At 39.7% G+C, this 20,771-nt stretch overlaps 1 protein-coding gene across 6 annotated transcripts in view; it reads left to right on the top strand.

The window, feature by feature from the left end:
* Positions 1-1,790: 1,790 nt before the first annotated feature.
* Positions 1,791-20,771, top strand: part of radil (Ras association and DIL domains) — a 67,075-nt gene continuing 48,094 nt past the window's right edge. For 2 of the 6 annotated variants that reach the window (XM_088612551.1, XM_088612554.1), the window contains exons 1-3: positions 1,791-2,111; positions 3,901-4,012; positions 5,532-6,097. In XM_088612551.1, the coding sequence (XP_088468677.1) occupies positions 3,984-4,012; positions 5,532-6,097 (595 nt within the window). In that variant the 5' untranslated portion in view covers positions 1,791-2,111; positions 3,901-3,983. The remainder of the gene's footprint in view (positions 2,112-3,900; positions 4,013-5,531; positions 6,098-20,771) is intronic. The other 4 variants (XM_088612549.1, XM_088612552.1, XM_088612553.1 and 1 more) reach the window with 3 other exon arrangements.

Below are 20,771 nucleotides of genomic sequence, written 5' to 3' on the forward strand. Positions count from 1 at the left end.
TATTCTAATCACTGGATATCACTCCGATCTTCCGTGCCTGTGAGCGGGTCCTGCATCTGGCTTTCCTCGGGTAGATCACTCCGATATCAGTGATTGAATGTTGAGCTGGCTTGCCTATTCTTATTACTGGATATCACTCCGAGCTTCTGTGTCTGGAGCGGGTTCTCGTGCCTGGCTCTTCCTGGTCTTGCTCTCTCCGATATCAGTGATAGAATGGTAAGCTTTCTGCCGTTCTTCCATTCCTTTCGCTGGATATCACTCCGGGCATCTGTGTCTGTGAGCAGACTTCGGTCTGGCTTTCCTCAGGTTGTCCACTCCGATATCAGCGTTAGAATGTGAACGTGCCATTTGCCCAGTCTGCGGTATTTTTCCCCGGGGTTTTTGTGGATTTTTGCCTTTTGCTTTGATTTTTTTTTCTTCCTGGTTTCCCCTCCTTTTTGGTCCCCCCTGCTCTCTGTGTCTCTTTGGTTCCTATCTGTTTTTGGTTCCTATCTGTTTTGTGTGGTTTGTCTCCCTGGTCTTTCCCAGGTTTTTGTCTGTTGTGTTTGTGCTTGTGTACTTTTTTGTTTTAAGTCTTCGGAGCTCTACTCGACCCCCCCTTCCTCCACCCAATAAAGGTTTATACCCCGGAGGAGGGGGTAGCTCTCAGCCGTGGACTCCCGGAGGTTTCCTTTCAGTTAAATGAGGTTTTTCCTCCCCCCAGTGCTGGGCAGCTCATGTATTTGTATGGGCGTCGGGAGCCGCCCATGAAGGGGGGGGGGTACTGTCACGCCCTCTGCAGCCAGAGGGTGCTCCTTCTCTGTCCTGTCCCTAGTTTCCGGTCTGCTGTCCTTCCTGTCCCTCTCTTTCCCTTGGGCTATATATTTCCGGGTCTTGCACTCTGTCCTCGCTCAGCATTGACGTTCGGATGTCCTGAGACCCGCCTAGCACCAGGGCGCCCCACGCCCGCTCCCTGAGGGCATAGGTTTCTATACGGCATTCCTGAACTCTTTGCACTAATGAGCCCGGGCCTTTTTCCCGTCTCGCCGCTACGCATATGGGTCTTTTTCCGCTCTCCTGCTCCCCACGGTTAGTCCCTTTGGACGTCCTTGACAAAGGTATTCTCTATAGTTGCATTCAATTTCTGAAATAATACAATATACATTAGAATTAAACATGCAGCTCACACATATAAATAGACGTTATCAGATCTATTCACTCTGAAAGAATAAAATAATCTGGATCTTTGGTTCCAAAAAATAAATGAAAACATATAAAATTTCACTTCTAAAACTCTTAACAACAGCCTTTCTGCTAAACAGAAAATGATCAAAAGGCTTAAAGGAAGATATAAAAACATTATAGCCAATATGCACAATGAGATTCAAAGTTTCATTTATTTTAAATGGATCTACTGTCATTTATTTTAAATTTGTCTTTTAGATATTGGGCGATAACCAGCACATAATGGACAATGAACGTACACCAGAGAAAAAAAAAAGCGGTAGCCAAAAATATACTCAAAAAAGAACAACAGTTCATTTGTACACGTAATTATGAGTCTCTAAATGTATTATACAGTAGATAACATTGGCATTTGACGGAGATACAAATAACTATATAATTATAGTTATATACATATAATTATGTTATATATATAAATTACCCTGTAAAACAAATTGGTTAAGTTTACAAACAGGACAGCCAGAGCTGGTTGTAATAGAAACTGATGGTTTAGTGCTTACACTCCGTTTGATAAGCTAAGCATTGCGGACCTTCCCAGTAGATGGAGACAATTAACTTGTTTTGCGGTGGTCAGCTGCATCTGAAGATAACTGGGGCTGTCAGAACACGAGTCGACAGCTTACACTGAGTTCGCCTTTCTCCGGCGAGACTCGGACCCGGGGAATGCAGATACTGGAGCTGGAGGAATGAAAGGGTAGTACTGAGAGACGCGCAATATCAAAGGGAAGCCGAGCTGTGGAGACGGATTAGGTTGCGAATAAAGCGTCCTCGCCGCATATACTGTAGGACACAAAGCACTTGCTTACGTTACTGTATTACCGTGGCTGGAATAGTGAAGTTGAAGAACATGAGAATATCAGGAGAATTGCACCGGCGCAGCAGACAACGTGAGTATTCGTTATTATTACACAGTGGGTATTTTGAGATGCTTTAGAAACCGAATTTGAATTTTAGAATAGAAAGGCAAAAAGTTGGGGAAAAAAAACTTGATGCTAAAAAATAAAATTGCCACCCTGTATTGAATTACTTTGCGGTCTGTTTGACCTTAAATATACATAAAACATTTAGCTATAGGATGGTGTTTCAAATAAAATGATTTCAGTGTCGGTAGAGATTTATTTCATAAAGTTGTTGAGCATAAATATTGACCCTAATGTAGGCGGACGTCTACGCGTTGCACTCTGAGTTCATTTGAATGTATCTAACGTTTGTTAATATCCGTACTAAGACTTAAGAAAATAAACTAGTTCGTAAGAGGCGTGTAAATGCAAGCTTGTCCGGTTGCTATTGGAAACCGAGCTGTCCAAGGCTGTAAACACAACTAATGCCGCGGTGTGATCAATTTATTGCTCGTCGCAGCTGCCTGGAGTTACTAGTGCAATGCAATTCATTGAAACAATACATTCATTTACTGGTGAATTGCCACAAATTCAATTAAAAATGGATATGTTAGTATTATACATGAGATTTAATTGATACACGTTTTGGAAAAGGAAAATGAATCTAAGAGCCGTAAATTGGAGCGCTTTTGTTTTAGAATCATTTGACCGTTTTCTTCTAAGTGATAATTACTGAGAACTGAAAAACGTTTGTAAGTAATTGATAGACCAAGAAAGAAAATTGATTAAATAGATTATTACGAAAGTTATCTTGTGAGAAGGTATGGATTGTTAATTACATTTTTAAAAATCTCATATCCGTTGTAGAGTAAGGATGTATTTGGTATTTTAGTATGTAACCAAACACAAGACAGAATGACCAGTAGTTTACAGCATAAACGTCACATAATTTTAAAAGGTTACATCTCTCCAAAGTATAATTTTAAGAATATGTCGGCTAATATTATTGAAAAAAATGTAAGTTCTAGTATACAGTATACTTACAACTAATAAATTCCTAGTTAAGAAGCACTGGAATTACAGGATGTAGACTAAAACTATTTTCATTTTGTTTGAAAAGTTAGAAGATTAAAACTTCTTGAATAAAATGTTTTACGATTTTGATATTTTAATGTGAGTATTGCAAGAGTATTCTCATTACAGTTTTCAGTCAGAAATAATGAAAGATGCACATTCATTTTTATAAGTTAAATATTTATTTCTCTTTGGATTCAACACCCTGAAATAATTATATAGTACAGATCTTTTACAGAGTTCTGTCACCTTCCTAGCCTGTTTTTGGTCTGCGCTGTGCCTCACTGGTTTCTGTCAGCTCTTCATTTCAAAGTTTTGGAATGTTCTGGCCTCAACTCAGAGCACTCACATTTAACATTTTTGTGTGCCTAAACACCAGGATGTGTGTCACAATGTGGTGCTGCCAAAACAGTTTTTTTTCTGTTAAATTCTGACCTAATCACCATCTTAGAGAGCTGGTCCTTCACTCTTGATTAATAATTAACCCATCATCTTCTCGACTCAAGATCCTATCTGCTTACAGTTTCAAATGTCATGTGGATGTCTGGTGGTTTTAAATGTAGTGTAGAGGCTGTTTTAATGTCATCAAACATACTGTGGAGTGTCCCAATAAGCTCACTCAGCTCACTTTTATCAGTTAGATAAAAAAAACACGGGTATTTTCAGAGTGTTTAATGTGTTCATGGGCCTGATGTCCTGATGTGTTTAAAGCATTCTCTCCCCCCCCCCATCTAAGACAAAAAACCATTCCTGCCCTTCACAGCCAAAGTGATGAGCTCCTGAAATGAAGTGAAGCTGTAAGGAGATCTCACTGAACCTTTGGGATACAGCACTCACATAGTCTGGATGCAGTGGAGAAGGCACTCTGCTGCAAGGTAAGCAAACAGTAAACCATGGATTGTGTTTACTGCTTAGATCTATAGCAACTGAACCAATCTGTCAAAGAGTCTCAAAGCATCTAAAAAATTCTAATACTCATCATTTAATATCAAATCCCAGCAAATCAAAACAGATGAATACTATTCTTCCAGCCCCAGATTTCATTTACAACACACCATTAGACTATATAGAGAATACTCCAGGCAATCATTGCAGTTCAATTATTATATGCACTGTGGTAAATTAATCTAGTGCAAAGTAATTGCTGTGGGATTTCTATCTCATTATAATAGTTACCATTACAGAGTTTAATGTCACAGAGTACTGTATTCAGGCCTTCCAATTACTGTGGCTCTGTAAAACTGCCATCACTAAAAAAAGTATTTTCTGGTACATTTAATCAGGACAGGCTAGGTCTATCATGTCCAGTCTCTTCTTCTTCAATAGACTGCACGATTAGCATTGTTAGTCTACATTTCATTGTATTGTAGAAAGAGGTTGCATTGCACAGAAAGAGATTTCTACACATTAGCGTCTCGCACATCATCTCTGTTTACTGCCTTTTAAAAACTACTCTGTGCAGGCATTCTGTACTTACTCTTACTTCATTTACATTTTCCACTGTTTTATTTGGGCACATTTGTGTTTGCTTTGCTTGGGATAATCAGTCCAAGCCCATCCTGCCGGGAGTGTGGCTGTGCAGATGTCAACCGATATTTCAAACTTTAGTTGTACCACTATGTATGAGTGTCATGGGGCAAGAGTAGATCATAGAGCATATAAAATTACCTGTTGTCATAAGGAAGAGGTATCATCTACAATTACAAAGATGATTATTACAAAATTCTTTTTCATTGATTATCTTAACATAATCTAAGTCCAGTTGTCTTGCACATCTACAGTAAATTACAGTAGATTTAATAGAATATGTAGCTATAGCTATGTGCATCTAGCTTTCTTATATTGCTTAAAAGTAATCTTTACTCAGCACTTTCTACTTTTTTCCTGTTTTTTCATCCTAATCTCACTCCAGTCCTTTTTTATAATATAGTACTTTCATTTTAGTCTATTTTTTACCATAATTTTTACCAACTAATACTGCCTTAGAGTGCGATAATGTGAAAAGATCTTGTAAATAAAATATTATTTTTGTCCAAGATATAGCATACTGAAAAGGTTTTCCAACTGATATAGTATTTTATACTGTACACTAAATATAGTGTAATATCTCAAAAAGTATAAAATATTTTGACATATAAAGGTTTTCGGCGCGATTTGGAAAACTAGGATAGTGCTAACCTACTGTATGTATATTTTCTCTGAGTTTTTTTTTTAAAGACCTTCATAGTTACAGAACTTCTCATAAATGTCTTTAGTGAGGTGATGTTCAGTTTTATCGCCTTTCTTTTTGTGGTCAACTGGAGTTTAACAAAAAATACAGATTTTGATGAAAATTTGAAAATTTTCTTGGCTCCTGTCCTGAATTCTTCACTCAGAACATTTTCTGTCCTTTAGTTCTAGAGTGCAGTCTAGCGAGAGCCCAAGCGTGATGTTTTATGGGTCCTCGGCCAGCATGTCTCTGCCGTCCAAGAACAAGCTGAAGAGACAGAGTCGCACCTTCACACAGGTCCTGTATCGCACGTTAAGCTACAGGGATCGCCGATCAGTCACTGACCTCCCTGAGCGGGTCACAGATGACCCGGCGGAGCTGTCCACTCAGAGCTCAGCCCCAGGGGTCCTGAAGATCTTCGGGGATGAGATCTGTGTGGGGGCCAACTACAAGAGTGTGCTGGCCACACCACGCTCCAGTGCTCAAGAGCTCATTAAGGAGGCCCTGGAGCGCTATTCCCTCAGCAAGGCAGCCGCCGGCGAGTACGTGCTGTGTGATGTGATTGGGAAGCTCGAGGGGCCTGAGAAGCACTGGCGGACGGAGTGTCTCCGGGTCTTGGGGGACAACGAGAAGCCCCTCCTGCTGCAGGACCTGTGGAAGCCCAAAGAGGGTTTCGCTCGCCGCTTTGAGCTACGCAGGCGGGTGGAGGTGGAAGAGATGGCGGCCCGAGAGAAAGACACCGTCACGGCAGGTGAGCGTTCAAATGGCTCTCACTCCTCTTCTTGCTTTCTTACGTGCTTTGAGGTGTTGGTGCGGACTTACCCTAGAAGTTCAATTTTAAAAAGTGGCTCCAGTCCCCCTGGTGTGCTCTTTTGTGCTACATGTATTCTGTGGATCTTTAGGGATTTTTGGGGAAAAGCCACATTTTGTTTTGTCCAGCCCACCATTATTATTGTTATTATGATTGTTTTGTTGTTTAGGATTATTATTGTCATTATTGTTAAAAGCATTTTCATAATGCAAATCCAGGGTGTACCCTCCCCTGTGCCCGTTGCTTTCCAAGATAGGCTCTGGCTCCACTAAGACCATGAATTGGAAGAAAGGTTACAAACTGGATGGATAGTAGGAACAGTGAAGGCTGTTGAAGGATTTCTGCATGCTTCCTTTATTTCTGTTTAATCTGAGGGGTGAATAGTAGAACCTAAATGTCACTTTAACCCTCTGGCTGTCAAAGCAAGCAAAGCAAAGACTTACTATTCCAATACCATTGATTGAATTCCAGAGTCTAAAAAGTTTTGAGTCTTAATGTGAGAATGCTGGTTTTTCCATAATGCAAAACAGTATAACAGGTACAAAATTAGTGCTCAGATGTTTGGAAAAATATTGATACTTCTTACACAATTGCTTGTGCAAAAAGTGTGGTATGCACTGTGATCACTGTGAACTTTATTTTATATAGCGCCTTAAAAGGTTGCTTCTCAAAGTGCTTTACAGAATGACAACAACAACAAAAAAATACCTGAGATATGCACAATGAGAACACACAATGAGAGAAGACAGTAGATGGTGGTTTTAAATACAGTAGGAGCAGAGGGGCAAAGAACAGGGCCAGTTAAGTAAGGTTCTTCTAAAGAAGAAGGTTTTGAGTCTGGATTTGAAGGAGTTTAGAGAAGGTCACTCTCTGATATCCTTGGGGATAGAGTTCCAGAGCTTTGGGGCATAACAAGAGAAGACCCTACCACCCATAGAGTGTAGATGGTCTTGGGGGACATAAAGGTGAACAGAATTAGAAGAGAAAAGGTTGCAAGGTGGGGAACAGGGCGATACAATCTCAGGCATCTACTGAGGTGCCAAGCCATGAAGAGCCTTGTAGGTGAGTATGAGGATTTTGAAGTCAACAAGAAAACTTGACAGGAAGACAGTGCAAGGACTCCAGGATAGCAGTAATGTGATCATTTGCACTATACCTGGTGAGGATTCTGGTTGCCAAATTTTGGACATACTGGAGTTTGTTCAATGTGGATTTAGAAACCCCAGCGAGTAGAGCATTACAGTAGTTGATTCAGGAGAAGACAAATGTGTTGATCAGCTTTTCGGACAGTTAGTGATAACATAGGACTTAGTCTAGCTATATTTCTGAGGTGACAATATGCTGTACATGTGAGTTGAATATCAAGCCTGAATCAAATATCACCCCCACGTTTTCAATTTAGACTGAAGCTCAAGTACTGTACCATCCACAGGGAGGTTTACAGCATTGGCTTTATTAAGTTGATGGCGGATGCCAATAAGCATGACTTCAGTCTTGTCACAGTTTAGATAAAGGAAATTTTGAGCCACCCATGTTTTTCTGTCTGAGAATTAGATAGAATAGAGACAGCCACATCGGTGTCTGAATTGGTATGGTTGTAGATTTGAGTATTGTTAGCATAGAAATGAAAATTGAGGCCATGTGATCTTAAAAGCTGACCAAGTGGAAACATGTAAATGCTAAAACATAAGGGGCCCAGTATTGAACCCTGAGGAACACCAGACTTAACAAATACAGTTTCAGACCTAAATCCACCAAGCGAGACAAAGTGATAGTGTTCTAGTGAGGTAAGACTTGAACCATTTGAGAGCTGTGTCAGAAACTCCAAACACAGTCCCAAGATGAGTAAGTAAGATATCATGGTTAACAGTGTGGAATGCAGCACTGAGATCAAGAAGAATTAGGATAGAAAGAGAACCAGAATCAGAAGCTATTAGAAATTTATTAGTGACTTTGACCATGGCAGTTTCTGTGCTGTGAAGTTGTTGGAAGCCAGATTGGAGGGGTTAGAAAATTTGCAATGAGGTGGTTATTAAACTGAATTGTAATAGCACATTCTTGGATTTTTGCAAGAAAGGGTAAGTTGGAGATGGGACAAAAATTGTTTAGATTGTCCAGAGCCATGTAAGACTTTTTTGGCACAGGGGTAATGGCAGCAGTTTTGAGATCGCCGGAACATCAGTGCTCAAGAATTTATTTATTATATTGAGGACACCGGGGCAGAGAGAAGTGAAACAGGACTGAAATAAAGTGGTGGGGATGGGTATAATATACAGGTGGTGGATTTCATATGTGAAACCAGTTTACTGATGGATACAGAGTTAAGAAGAGAGAAGTTGGAGAGTAGGGAACCAGTAAGGTTGGGCAAGCAGGGAAGAGGTGTGGAAATGATATGCGTTGTGTAGAGAATGTAATGCCAGATGTTGATCTTGGGACTACAAAAATCTAAGAATGTGTTGGAAAGTTGCGATAAGACGGGTAATGTGGTGGAGTAGTTTTGATTTAGCAGTCTGTTGATGGTGGAGAAAAGATGTCTGGGGTTGTTATGGTTATTTTCAATGATGTGAAAGAAGAAGGTAGATCTAGCAGACTCTATTGTATCCTTATATTCAGACAAGTCATCTTTCCGAGCCTGATAATATACGTTTAGGCCAGAGAGATGCCACCTATGTTCATGTTTCCAGGAGACTGCCTGCATTGATCACAGATGGTTAGTGTACCAGGAGGCAGAGCTTGAAAAAGAGATGGTTCGAGTTTTTGGAGGAGCAAAGGTGTCGAGTGTACATAAAAGAGCGCTATTAAGCAAATGGATTTTGTCCTCTAGAGGGTCAGAGGAAGAGCAACAAGTTAAGGGGGATAGAACAGAATTTGTGAACCTAGGCTGATCAACTGATCGCCAGTTGCGGAAATTTACAGAGCGTGAGGGGGAAGTGTTAGGAACAGGTAATTCCAGATTGAAAAGAATAGCAAAGTGGTCAGAGACCTGGTTCAGGGGAAGAGAAGTGGGGAAACCAAAGAGTCATTTGCAATGATTAAATCAAGAGTGTGTCCTTTGTTATGTTTTGGGCTAAGTACAAACTGAGTCAAAGCATCCCAATAGAGCTAGAAAATCCTTAGACGAACTGGAAGACGTTGAGCCAATATGTATATTAAAGTCCCCTAGAATAAAGATCCCCTTAAATCCGAGGCATAAAAATGAAAGTAAATCACCACACTCACCTGAAAAGGCTTCATTATGTTTGGGTAGTCTATAAACTGTGGCAATGATGGTAGAGTAGGGAACAGAAACATTTATAACAAGACATTCAAAAGAAGAGAATAGAGGTGCAGTAACAGGACTTAAATTGTAAAGAAGATTGTAAATAACAATAATGCTCCCACCTCTGCCTGAAAGACGAGGGAGGTCAAACTTGAACTTGAACTTTATTGCCATATGTAACCGGTACATGAACTGGTACAATGGAATTCTTACTTACAGAAAGTCTCTCAAAAAAGTGTAAAACACAAAGTGCAGACAGTGCATCAAAACAATATACAAACGAACAGTAGACAATGTACAAGTAAACTGTTTGAATGTAAACAATGCAGACATGTAGACAATGACTGCAATAAATAAAATTACAGTGAGGTAGATGGTGTAGGCGTGGTCCAAGAGGCATGGCCAGATGTGTTCGCCAATCGCACTGCTTGTGGGTAGAAGAAACAACTCGTACCCCGGAGGTACTACTTGGTTGAACAGGAGACCATTTTGTCTGTGCCAGGTTTTTTTCTGTAATAAAATTACATATATATTACATATAAGAAGAGATTAAATATCTACGAATGTGTTTACCTCTTAGCCCATAGACGTGAAGGCACTGAAGACTCTGTTGAAGAGCTGCCTAATCTATGGATTAGCAAAGTTTAATAGTCAGTGGATATTCTTGTTGACTGTATTGTTGTTTGTTTCATGTTATGTATTTAAAAAAGATTTAAAGATCAGGATAAAGCAGGTCCTTAAGAGCTTTTTGAAAGTTTTCTTGTTGATGTATTTGTGCTTGGAGAGGATAGAGCTTACCTTTTCACCATACATTTGTTATAATTTAAAATTAGTTCTGTCTTCTTCCCTATACCCTCTACAAATGCAATGTCTTTGCTACTTCTACTGGTCATTAATTTCTTTGGAGTGGGATGCTTTGACGTTTTGAGATTGTTACATTGTAATGTGAACCAGCATCTTGTCATTGTGATTGAGTTATAAAGTGGAAATTAATACTTCATACAGACAAGATACCTTTTATATGCCACAGGTATCCAGATGTTTCTGTTAAAGGCATATAATTCTAGCATTAATACAACTGTAGTTTTTTTAGTTTCTAAATTGACCAAAATCTTGAAATACTAAGGTACAATCATAAATGCTTTGGAAAAATTCATAAATTCTTTGGAATACTTAAAAAGAACTTGGCTTTATAGACTTTTGGTTGGCAATGACGGAAAATTTGAAAATGCTAAAGTGTTGGTTAACATTAATGAGTGATTATGTTGTGTGTCCTGAGGTAATGTGACTGAGGCACATTTTAATTGAGAAAATGGAAACCTGTCTGGATTATGTGAAATCCTGACTTTGTGTGTGGTGTCACATCTTGGATCAAGACTGCAGCAATCCTCTGAACTGCAAACCTCCTTTTCTATGATTGTTTATGTTTGTGAAGTTTATCCTCTTTCAGTGCTAAATCACTATTTCAACAAGATTTTCAGCTTGAGCCAAAACCCCAAGGAGAATCCAGATCAATACAGCTAACAACTTTATTGAATCATTTATTCTCAGCCATCTGATACATTGGGTTAGTGTTGGAGAGGAAGAACCCACACATTCAGCACTATTACTGCTACTCTCTATTACTGTGGGGTGTCAGCTCTTTGTTTGCAAGACATAAAATTAAAGTTTTCTTTGTATGAAGTGTTTGGTTTCTTCTTACTGACATATTACATAATATACCAGTTTTTATTTAAAAAAATGGAAATTTGAATTGTTAAATAACAAGTGAAATACATTTTTCCTATTACTTTTATGTTTTGGCATTAAATACAGATAAACTGTAAGAACATTTAACAGACTAGCAGCAGTATAAATTTATTATTAATGTTGTTCACCTTATGAATTAGTTACTGGTGGCAAACACAGGTGAAGGTATTCTTTTAACACACAGTGTCTTAATGAGGTAAACCTGCTGTTTAAATATTTGTTTCTGATTATCTTAAAATTAACTGATCATCCCAGAAGAGCTTTACAAGACCCAAATGAGATTTTCAAAGAAGAACGTCTCATGTAACATAATAAGAAATATTACCTTAATTATTATTATGTTCTTGAATGATAGATGAAGGACAATTAATTTGCTGCTAGGTCATTCAATTACACACACAATTTTGCACAACATCAGTGTTAAGTATGTTTTATTGATGGCTATACAGTAGTAATTTATTTAATTTTAAACTTTTGCTAGCATGGTTAATCAATAAAATGTCATCTTTGTTTGATTTGTGGCTGCTTTTAAGGCCCTGGAGTTTGATTCCTGTTTATTTTATTTTCAGAAGACAAGGTAATTTAACAGTGAGAGGAAGACACATTTCTAATTCTATGAACATTACTGTTTGAATTATTGTAATGCAGAACAGTCCGACTGTATTGTGGTAGTGAATAGTTGATCAGATATTTAAAGTAAAATTTAAATAATTTTCAGCACCCTAAGGTAAGAGAATTGCCATTTTCATTATTTAATAAAAATCTTTTTTGGACTTTACGTATACTATATATCACAATAAATGCAACACAATATGTAATTACTTTAACTTAGTACTTATTATTAATTTACTATTTATTATTCAGTAAAAATGAAATAGGAAGCACCTCAAGGATTGCTTCAGCAAGACAAGAACTACAGGCTATCATAGAATACCCATGAATCCAACTGTATTCATTAGATGACTCAGATCTCCTTGTATCCAATACAGTCTTGATAGCATCATGATTCAGTTCCATAGGCCTATAGTACTGTTTGCTGTTGAATTCTAGTTCTCTGTCTTAAAGTGGCAATGGTAGAACACCCTATAAGAAAAACCATGAAAGATCTGTATCACTCAGGCTGCCTCAGTGAGGTCAAAATACTTCAGCTTGTTTGTCTTTCTCTTTTCCCTGCTATCAGCCCTTCAGGGTGCTTCACAGAGTGGATTCTCATTGGCTTGAATGCCATTTCGCTCTCTCTCGCCTTTTCTTGCCATTCTGTTGCTACCAACACACGCTTACTGAACAGAGCACTCATTAAAATAGAGAGTAGTGCAGCTGTCAGCTATCATGGTTGTAACAACCAACAGCTGCATCCTCTCAGGTGATTATTAGCTGATGGCCTGTCACAGTCTATGTAAGGGAACAACATCATTTTGGTAGTCATAGTGTAACAGTCTATAAAACCATTAATGCAAACTTTAGGAGCCTAGTTGTTGTAGTCCTCTGTAATCTCAGCACATACTCTATCATTGTGTATGCTATATCACCCTACACCTCACAACTGGCAACCCACTGCATCTAAGCAGGTGTGAGCCTGGCCAGTACCTAGATGGGTTGACCTCCTGGGAAGAACTAAGGTTGCTGCTGGAAGAGGTATTAGAGGGTCCAGTAGAGGGCGCTCACCCAGCGCTCTGTGTGGGTCCTAATACCCCAGTATAGTGATGGGGAGACTATACTGTAAAAAGGTGCTGTCCTTCGGATGAGACGTAAAACCAAGGTCCTGACTCTCAGTGGTCATTAAAAATCCCAGGGTGTTTCTCGAAAAGAGTAGGGGTGTTACCCCAGCATTCTGGCCAACTTTCACATTGGCCTTTACCAGTCATGGCCTCCTAATTATCCCCATCTATGAACTGGCTTCATCACTCTGTTCTCCCCACTGAGAACTGGTGTGTGGTGAGAGTACTGGCGCAATATGGCTGCCGTCGCATCATCCAAGTGGTGCTGCACATGGGTGGTGGTGGAGGGGAGTCATTATTACCTGTTAAACAATTTGAGTGGAGTGTCCAGAACAGCGTTATATAAGTGTAAGAAATGTATTTATTCTTTGCTTTGCTTTTTTGGAATTTGAAATATCCAGTTTTGTGATAAGTGTTATGTGTTAATTTTGTATGCCTGTTTTGGATTAGACAATTATTAATCAGTTGCTAAAACCCTCCTGTGACCACACAATCCTCTGCAAGATACACTGTGAGAATCACCCATCATTATGCGCACTGCTAGTCCAAAAGTCCTTACAGGTAGGGCGGAGCGGTGGCTCTGTGGCTAAGGATCTGCGCCTGTGACTGGAAGGTTGCCGGTTCAAATCCGCAGCCGGCAGAGGAATCCTACTCCGTTGGGCCCCTGAGCAAGGCCCTAAACCCTAACTGCTCCAGGGGCGCCGTACAATGGCAGACCCTGTGCTCTGACCCCAAGCTTCTCTCCCTGTCTGTGTGTCTGTGTCTCCATGGAGAAAAGCTGGGGTATGCGAAAAGATGAATTCCTAATGCAAGAAATTGTATAGGGCTAATAAAGAAACATTACTATTATTATTATTATTACATTATTATATCAATTAGGGGAATGATGCAGTTCTCACTGACAGTACAGTTCATTTGAAATAGAAGCGATACAGTAGATATTACTTTTTGCAGCAAACCAAGGACATACTGTCTGATTCAAATCCAACCAGCCAGTGCTCGTTTATTGTCTCACAGGTATTTGTGGTCAGCAGTTTTCAGCCCTCCTCTAAAAGCAATGTGCGACCAGCACTCTCTGAATCTGAGTGATTGTCTTTCTTTTCATTCATGTTCTTTTTTTTTTCAATGGCATATTGCACTATTTACAGTAGATAATGCACCTATTTGTCTTTAATTTGATCATTACAGTTGAAGCTTGTTTAGTCATAAGGCTTACCTTTGAAGTGCACAGGAAATAAAGTTAAAAGGTAAAGGTGACAGTTTTGTCTTTGCACAGCTGGAACTAGATACTGGGCACATAGGGAGGAAAATGGAAAAGAACAGGGTGCTCTAAGCTGGCAGCCCTGGGCATTGCAGTCAGCATCACAGAGAGGGAAGGAGCTCAGAGCCTTGGGTTAGAAAAGAGTGCAGAACCAAAATTCTAAATTGACAAAGGCTCAATGTTTCATTAGAAAAAATAGCTTTTGCCTCGCTAATAATTGTAGGGCATTACTGTTGAGCTGCTCCAGGGCTTGAAGAAGCAGATAAGAATGCAAAGCAGGCTGTGATGGATGGGAAAAAGAGGATGCACAGGGTCCCTCTCAATTTGTTAATCTGACAGCTCGATGGGAATCATCTCACTAATATTGGAGTTCTCTGCCAATTTAAGCTTGCATTTTCAGGGAGCTCTAAACAAAACGTTCTACATGCAGCTGAAACTGGCACAAAATAGTATTCCAGTCACAACATTTGTTCGAGTTGCATTTCCATACAACCAAGCAAATGCAGTAATACATAAATGGACCAGCTGTTTAGAAACCTATGTGCCTAGCTGACTAATGCCCCATACACATATGCAAACATTTAATGTTAAAGAAATTACAATTGGTGTAGGGTTTTTTTGGACCAATTTTGCTAATTTAAACACCAGTGACACCATTGGGACATCCCTGCTGGAACGGTCGTTCTCTGATTTATGTCACTTTCATTTTTTGAGCAAATATTTGTTCATTTTGATGTTTCAAAACACAGCTAACCAAGTACAGAATAAGTAAAAACACTTCGCTCAGCACACAATATCTCCACTTGTTATTCATAAGAGTAGATCTTACCTCTGGATAACCCAACTTCAAAGGAGATGGGTGAATATATAACAGATAGGAAGCTTCATGTAAACAGCGTCAAAGAAAGACAAGAGTCCAGTTATATCTGGGAATTTAAAGTTTTTCAATAAACAGCCAACCAAATCTGTTTCTTCTGCTTTGAAAGACTAAGACTAAGGGTGTGCTTTAATAAGAGCACAAAATGCAAGCAACAACATACTGTATGAATGTAAGAATGAACCTTATAAATCTGTTTCTTGAAGGAAGCCATTATATCAGCTTTAACAACATGGCTGCATAGCTTGTTCAAAGACATTGTCCAAAGAAATTAAATTGATAGTATTCAAATCCCTATTCAAATTGTAACAGGTTATACCAAATATTTATAATTTTTGCCCCTGATTCTAGCATATTATTTTCATGTATTATGAGATGTTTTGCGATTCTCTACCAAATACCAAATTGTTATTAAGTGTGAATTTTTAGGAGCATTTTGTATTAGTTGACAAGAAGGTAATCAACACAAGAACACAAAAGGAACTGAATAATTGCTATTTAGGAAAATATATAGTACTATTTAGTACGCCAACATTATTTCCTGTTATGAGAACTGTATGTGCTGGTATTGGACAAACTTTGGTATTAGAATTTATTATATAGAATTTGGATTGTTCATGCTATTATTCTGAAATCTGTTAATTTGCTACACCTAGTTTTGTCTTTTTAGGCTGCTTTCTATGTATGTGTTAGTTTTTCATATGTTCAATTGTCAAATGTGCATTGCCCATATGCTGTGAAATTGAGTTGCTTTTGAACAGTATTGTCAATTTAAACAGCAGGCATTACAGAAGGATCAAGGTCACTGAAGTTAAACGCTTATGCTAGAATAGTGGCAATGAGTAAGTGATATCGTAAAAAGGAGAGTTTAACAATCTATTTAGTGAATTAATTTAAACATTTAGGCCAATTAATTAAAACATTATTGAAATGTTTCAAAAACATTTTATTTGTTATTGTTAACTGAGCAGTCTTGAACGTAGTGCCCATCATGAGTCAGTGATACAGGGGAGTTGATAACAAAAGGTGATGTTCATAGCTACAGTATACACAGTATGAATGTCACCATGTCCTCTGTGTAACCTTTTCAGAGATTGGGTATGGAACTGTGCCTCCTTTTAAATTCCATACACTTCTTTAACTGAGTTCCATTTAAGGTCAAGGTCAGCTTCAGAGTTAAGTGGCTGAGAGAAGGTTTATTGGCACTGAAGTGTGGAAAAAAAAGATGCAGAGTTATAATAATTGTAGGTATGAAAAACAGACCGCGTTGGGTTGAGGGGAGTGTTTTGTGGTCTGAGAATACAGTAGGTGCTGGACCCCTTTTTGAATCAATCACACTGGCAGCTGCTCAGCGGGGTGATTGAAGCATTTAAATGAGTCAAGGTTAATTAAACTCCCACAATTCTACGGTGAGCACTTAAATCTATAATTAATGGATGCATCTGGTTAGCTGTCACCATGCAGGTATGCAGACCTTGATCCTGAATGTTGCAAAAATGATACAGGACATCACTCTGCACCAGGACGCAGACTTTATAGTTGAAAACCGTACTTCTACACCTGATTTATCTGCCCTTAAGTCAGTGCCTTTGATTGGCAGTAGTTCACTCTAGATTTGTGGTCACCCTGAAATGCCCTCCTTGAATATCTTGTTGCCTTGCATAGGTATTCATTCCCTTGTTATAATGTTTCATTTTGTTCAAATATAAAAAAAAAATATCCAGGGGTAAAAAATATAATCAAGACCTGACTGGTGAAACTTCCAAAGGACCCCATAAGAACATTTGTTGGTGAAACAAGTTACATGTCAAAACCCTGAGTCAGGAAGTGAATTTCAAGCAAGGATTCAACAGCGGAGACCAAGGAGCTTTCAAAACAGGCTGTAGAAAAGCACAATTCAAGAGAAGGGAATAAAATATCTCAAAAGTACTTACTGTCTGTTTGAACACAGTGAAGTCTATCATTAAGATGGAAGGTGTATCATTTGACTCAGACAGTGTCCCTCCAAACTGAGCAGCTGGGCAAGGAGGAAACTGGTTAGGAATGCCACCGTGAAGCCAATTGTGACTTTGAAAACTAGCAGAGTTCAGTGGCTGAGATGGGAGGAAATCCTTTATGGAGTTTGCAATAAAGCATTCAAGTGACACTTTGAAGCATTGGTGGCCAGACTAGACAAATTAGAACTCAGGTCTTAATTAACAAACCTAATAAATAACAGAACTACAATGAAGACTGAGATACCCTAGTGTTCTCCTTTTTCCCTGATGGCTTGGCACAGGATTTCACTCCATATCAGAGGCTGCCTAATTCAATTGATGGGCTGATTCACCAGGGTTAAGATGTCTGGGCTGAATACTGACCACTCACCTCTTGCTGCTGAGGCAGTCTGCTCAGACTCTGATCCAGTTCACGCCATTCCTGGACTTCTCACAGCACTGTAACCTCCTGTTCCAGGTCTATTCAGGGCTTTTTCCATGCAGCTCTGCCTCTCCGTTCCCATTCCTATTGTACTCCACTCCCAGATCTCACTGCGCAGCGCAGTATCTGACTTGGACTTGGACACAGACACCTGATCTCCACCCTGAACTCCTTGGACTCTGCTGGCCTACCATCCCTGTGGTTCTGTCCTACATCCAGGAGGCAGCTTCCGACCTCCTCCACTTTAGAGCTCTCCCTGTGCAGCCCTGCATCTCTGTTCCACTTCCTGACTGCTTGAATTCTCCTGGCCTCAGCCCTGGGAACCCTGGACTTTTCCCTGCTGGCCCCTTCTCTGGAGGTTTCATCCTGCATCCAGGAGGTAGCTACTGTTGTCCAGGTCTACAGGACTCTGTCCATGCAGTTCCCTCACCATTGCCCACAGCCCAGTTTTGGTTCCTGTTAGTCCTGTCCCTTGCACCTTTTCTTTTCTCTGTCCTTTTTCCAGCTGCCCTTCTGGTTCCTCTTTGGGCAGCTTCCTATTTTGGTTCAGGGCTCTCTTATTTCCCTCCTGTCTCTCAGGTTGTTTGGATTTTTATCTTTTTCTTCTTTTTTCCTTAGTCTCCTTTCAGCATCCCAGATGAGCCCTCCGGGCATCCTGTGACCACTCTGCCCGGAGAGCATTCCCCTTTTAGTCTGGTCTCCCTTAGGATTCTTGTTCCTGGGCTCTGACTGGGACTGCACCCAGCAGCTGTGCTGGCACAGGGCTCTGAGAGCTGAGAGAGGTCTTAGGATGGGACCTTGCCACCCGTCCTCCACAGATGTCTCCCCAAGTGGCTCCAGAGAACGTTTGGGTATCTGATTCTGTTTGCACCCAGGTGCCTGAGTCAGAGAGTGAACCAGAGAGACCATGATGACAGAGCACATCTGGCCTGGACTTGGAAGAGACCCTCCATAAGGGCGTGTGTCTTGATTCACTGGTTCCCAGGCCTGGACCACTGTGTGGGGGCTTCCTGCCTCGCCAGCTCGGCAAGACCCTTCCTCTGAGGAAAGCCCCTGGGGCAAAGTACAGCTATGCCCTGAGGAGACTCTATTCTTACCTGCGCATTGGCCTGTGGGTTTGCCGGCCTGCACCCCTGGCTACTTGGAGGGCTGCCTCCCAGATCTATGTGACCCCCTGTCCTTCTAGTCGGTTCCATCCTGGAGCTGAGTGTCCCAGATTCTGTGGGCTGGGATTAGCAGTACAATTTGGGGCTGGCACTTTGCCGTGTCAGCCTCTCTGTTTGGTCATCAGGGAAGCAGACACCCGGCATCTCCCAGGTCATTGCTCTTCACTTGGTTTCTTTTCCTGTTGACTGGCTGGGGCGTTCCCTGGCCCACCAGCCACTTCTGTTTTTTCCTTTTTCTTTCCATTACTGTCTGGCCTGGGCTGATTAAACTCTTCCAGCCAGTAATTAATTATTCTGTTTTCACCTTTCTGTTTTTATTTTCCCTTTGTCCTGGAACATCCTAGCCCTCAAACAGTCGGGTCTTCTTGAGTGTTTTGCCACTCTCCAGTCACCTGCGCTTGGGCTCTGACGCATAACCACCTGCATGGCAGTAACCGGCCACAGCATTACGCCGAATTCGTATTTTTGGAAGCCAAATTTACGATGATCCCAGATTGTCCCATGAAAAGTCTTCTGTAGTATTCCAATCCCTACTAAAATTGTAACAGGTTCTATCAAACATCTAGAATAAAAATAGAAATGGAGGAACCCCATTATTTTAGTTTGGGGTTTTTACTTGCAGTTTTTGCTCACATTTCACTTATTTCAACCATAAAAGTGTTCATTGTGAGAATTAGTTTTGATTAATAATCTTCTTCTGATTCTTAATTATTTGTGTATACACCATTTGTAACGGTAAGTAATTAAAATGGCACATCATTGGAAAGAGGTGAATGCACTTCCAAGGCACTGCACCTTATATTGTGATGTCCATCTAGAAAAGCGCTGCTATAAATCTGTAGGGTCAGATTGTCTGCTTTTCCTGTGCAGCTCACAATGTGTGGATACTGAGATGATGACAAATTAAAAGTAGGCACACTGTCCACAATTTCATGCTCTTTACTTGCCCTTGAATAGAATTTTATAGATTTACATAAAGGTCTCATTTAACATTACCTTTCAGACACTTTTCACTGAGAGGTAAAGAAAGATATCTTCCCCAGATTCATGCAGAATTTGTCATTTTTCAATGCAGAGCTTTGTCAGAAAGCAAACAGTTTTCCAGCCTAAAAATATATTGATAAAAATAAATGTGGAGTGACATGAAGTAATGATCTCTCCAAAGAATCTACTAACTGAAAGAAAAAAGAACAAATACAGACTGAAATTGATTAAGAAGAGGGACTGTTCAGTTAATTGCTCAGTCTTACCTACTGTAGGTAGAATTAATTAGCCAATCAAGGAAAATATATTTAAACACATAGAATAAGTACATGGCCCATCTGAATTAGAGAATGCACCAGACGATGTCTTTTTAAAAATGTTTTGCTGTGGTCTTAAATGTAGTGTTACCCTAAAATTGTATTGCCTCAATACCACTGGATTATATGGTAGAACTGGTTTTCAAAAGTTAATTTCTGTCTGATTTTTTTAATCCTTCAAAAGAAAAAGAACAGTTAAGAATGAACACAGAATATCCAGTAACTAAAATAAAGCAGTAAAAAAATGCGCAGTGATGTAAAGTAGGCTTTAGTCACCTTTTTTTCTTCCACCAGAAATCCAAAAATAAAATTGCTGGGAACTATGTATGGATGTTTGTTTAGTGTTTTATTATCAGCAAGGCTATACTGGGCATCTGCAATGCACCAAAATATTTCCTCTCTGTGTTTCAATTACAGTTAGAGTGGTGTTTGGAATATTATAGAATGGCTATAATGGCTGGAGTTAAGTAATTAAATATACATGCAAAGCACAAAATGGTGATTAAGATTGATAATAAGTAGATGCATGTGTCCCTTCTGATGGGGAAGCTGCAAGAAAATGCAGCTAAGAAATATGACAGAATTTTCAAATTAGTTCAGAGATAGAGGGTGGCATGTTTTCGAGGAGGCTGTAGAAATGTGTTTCTGAAAGGTGAATTTGGAAATGGACAAATTATGAAATTCCAAAGTTTTGTTTTGGGGAGCAACTGTGGGCAAGAGAAAAAACTTACTTTTTATGTTTGCAATTTTTCAAGGTCAGTTTTTTTAGTGACCTTGTTAGGTTTTCTGCTCATCCTTCCTGTTTGCAATAATAGTATGCATGTAATTTCCAAGGAACATTATTTCCTTGAAATTGCCTCCTGTA

This window comes from Lepisosteus platostomus, chromosome 19, assembly GCF_059453375.1.
Source record: "Lepisosteus platostomus isolate fLepPlt1 chromosome 19, fLepPlt1.hap1, whole genome shotgun sequence".
Taxonomy (NCBI): Eukaryota; Metazoa; Chordata; class Actinopteri; order Semionotiformes; family Lepisosteidae; genus Lepisosteus; species Lepisosteus platostomus.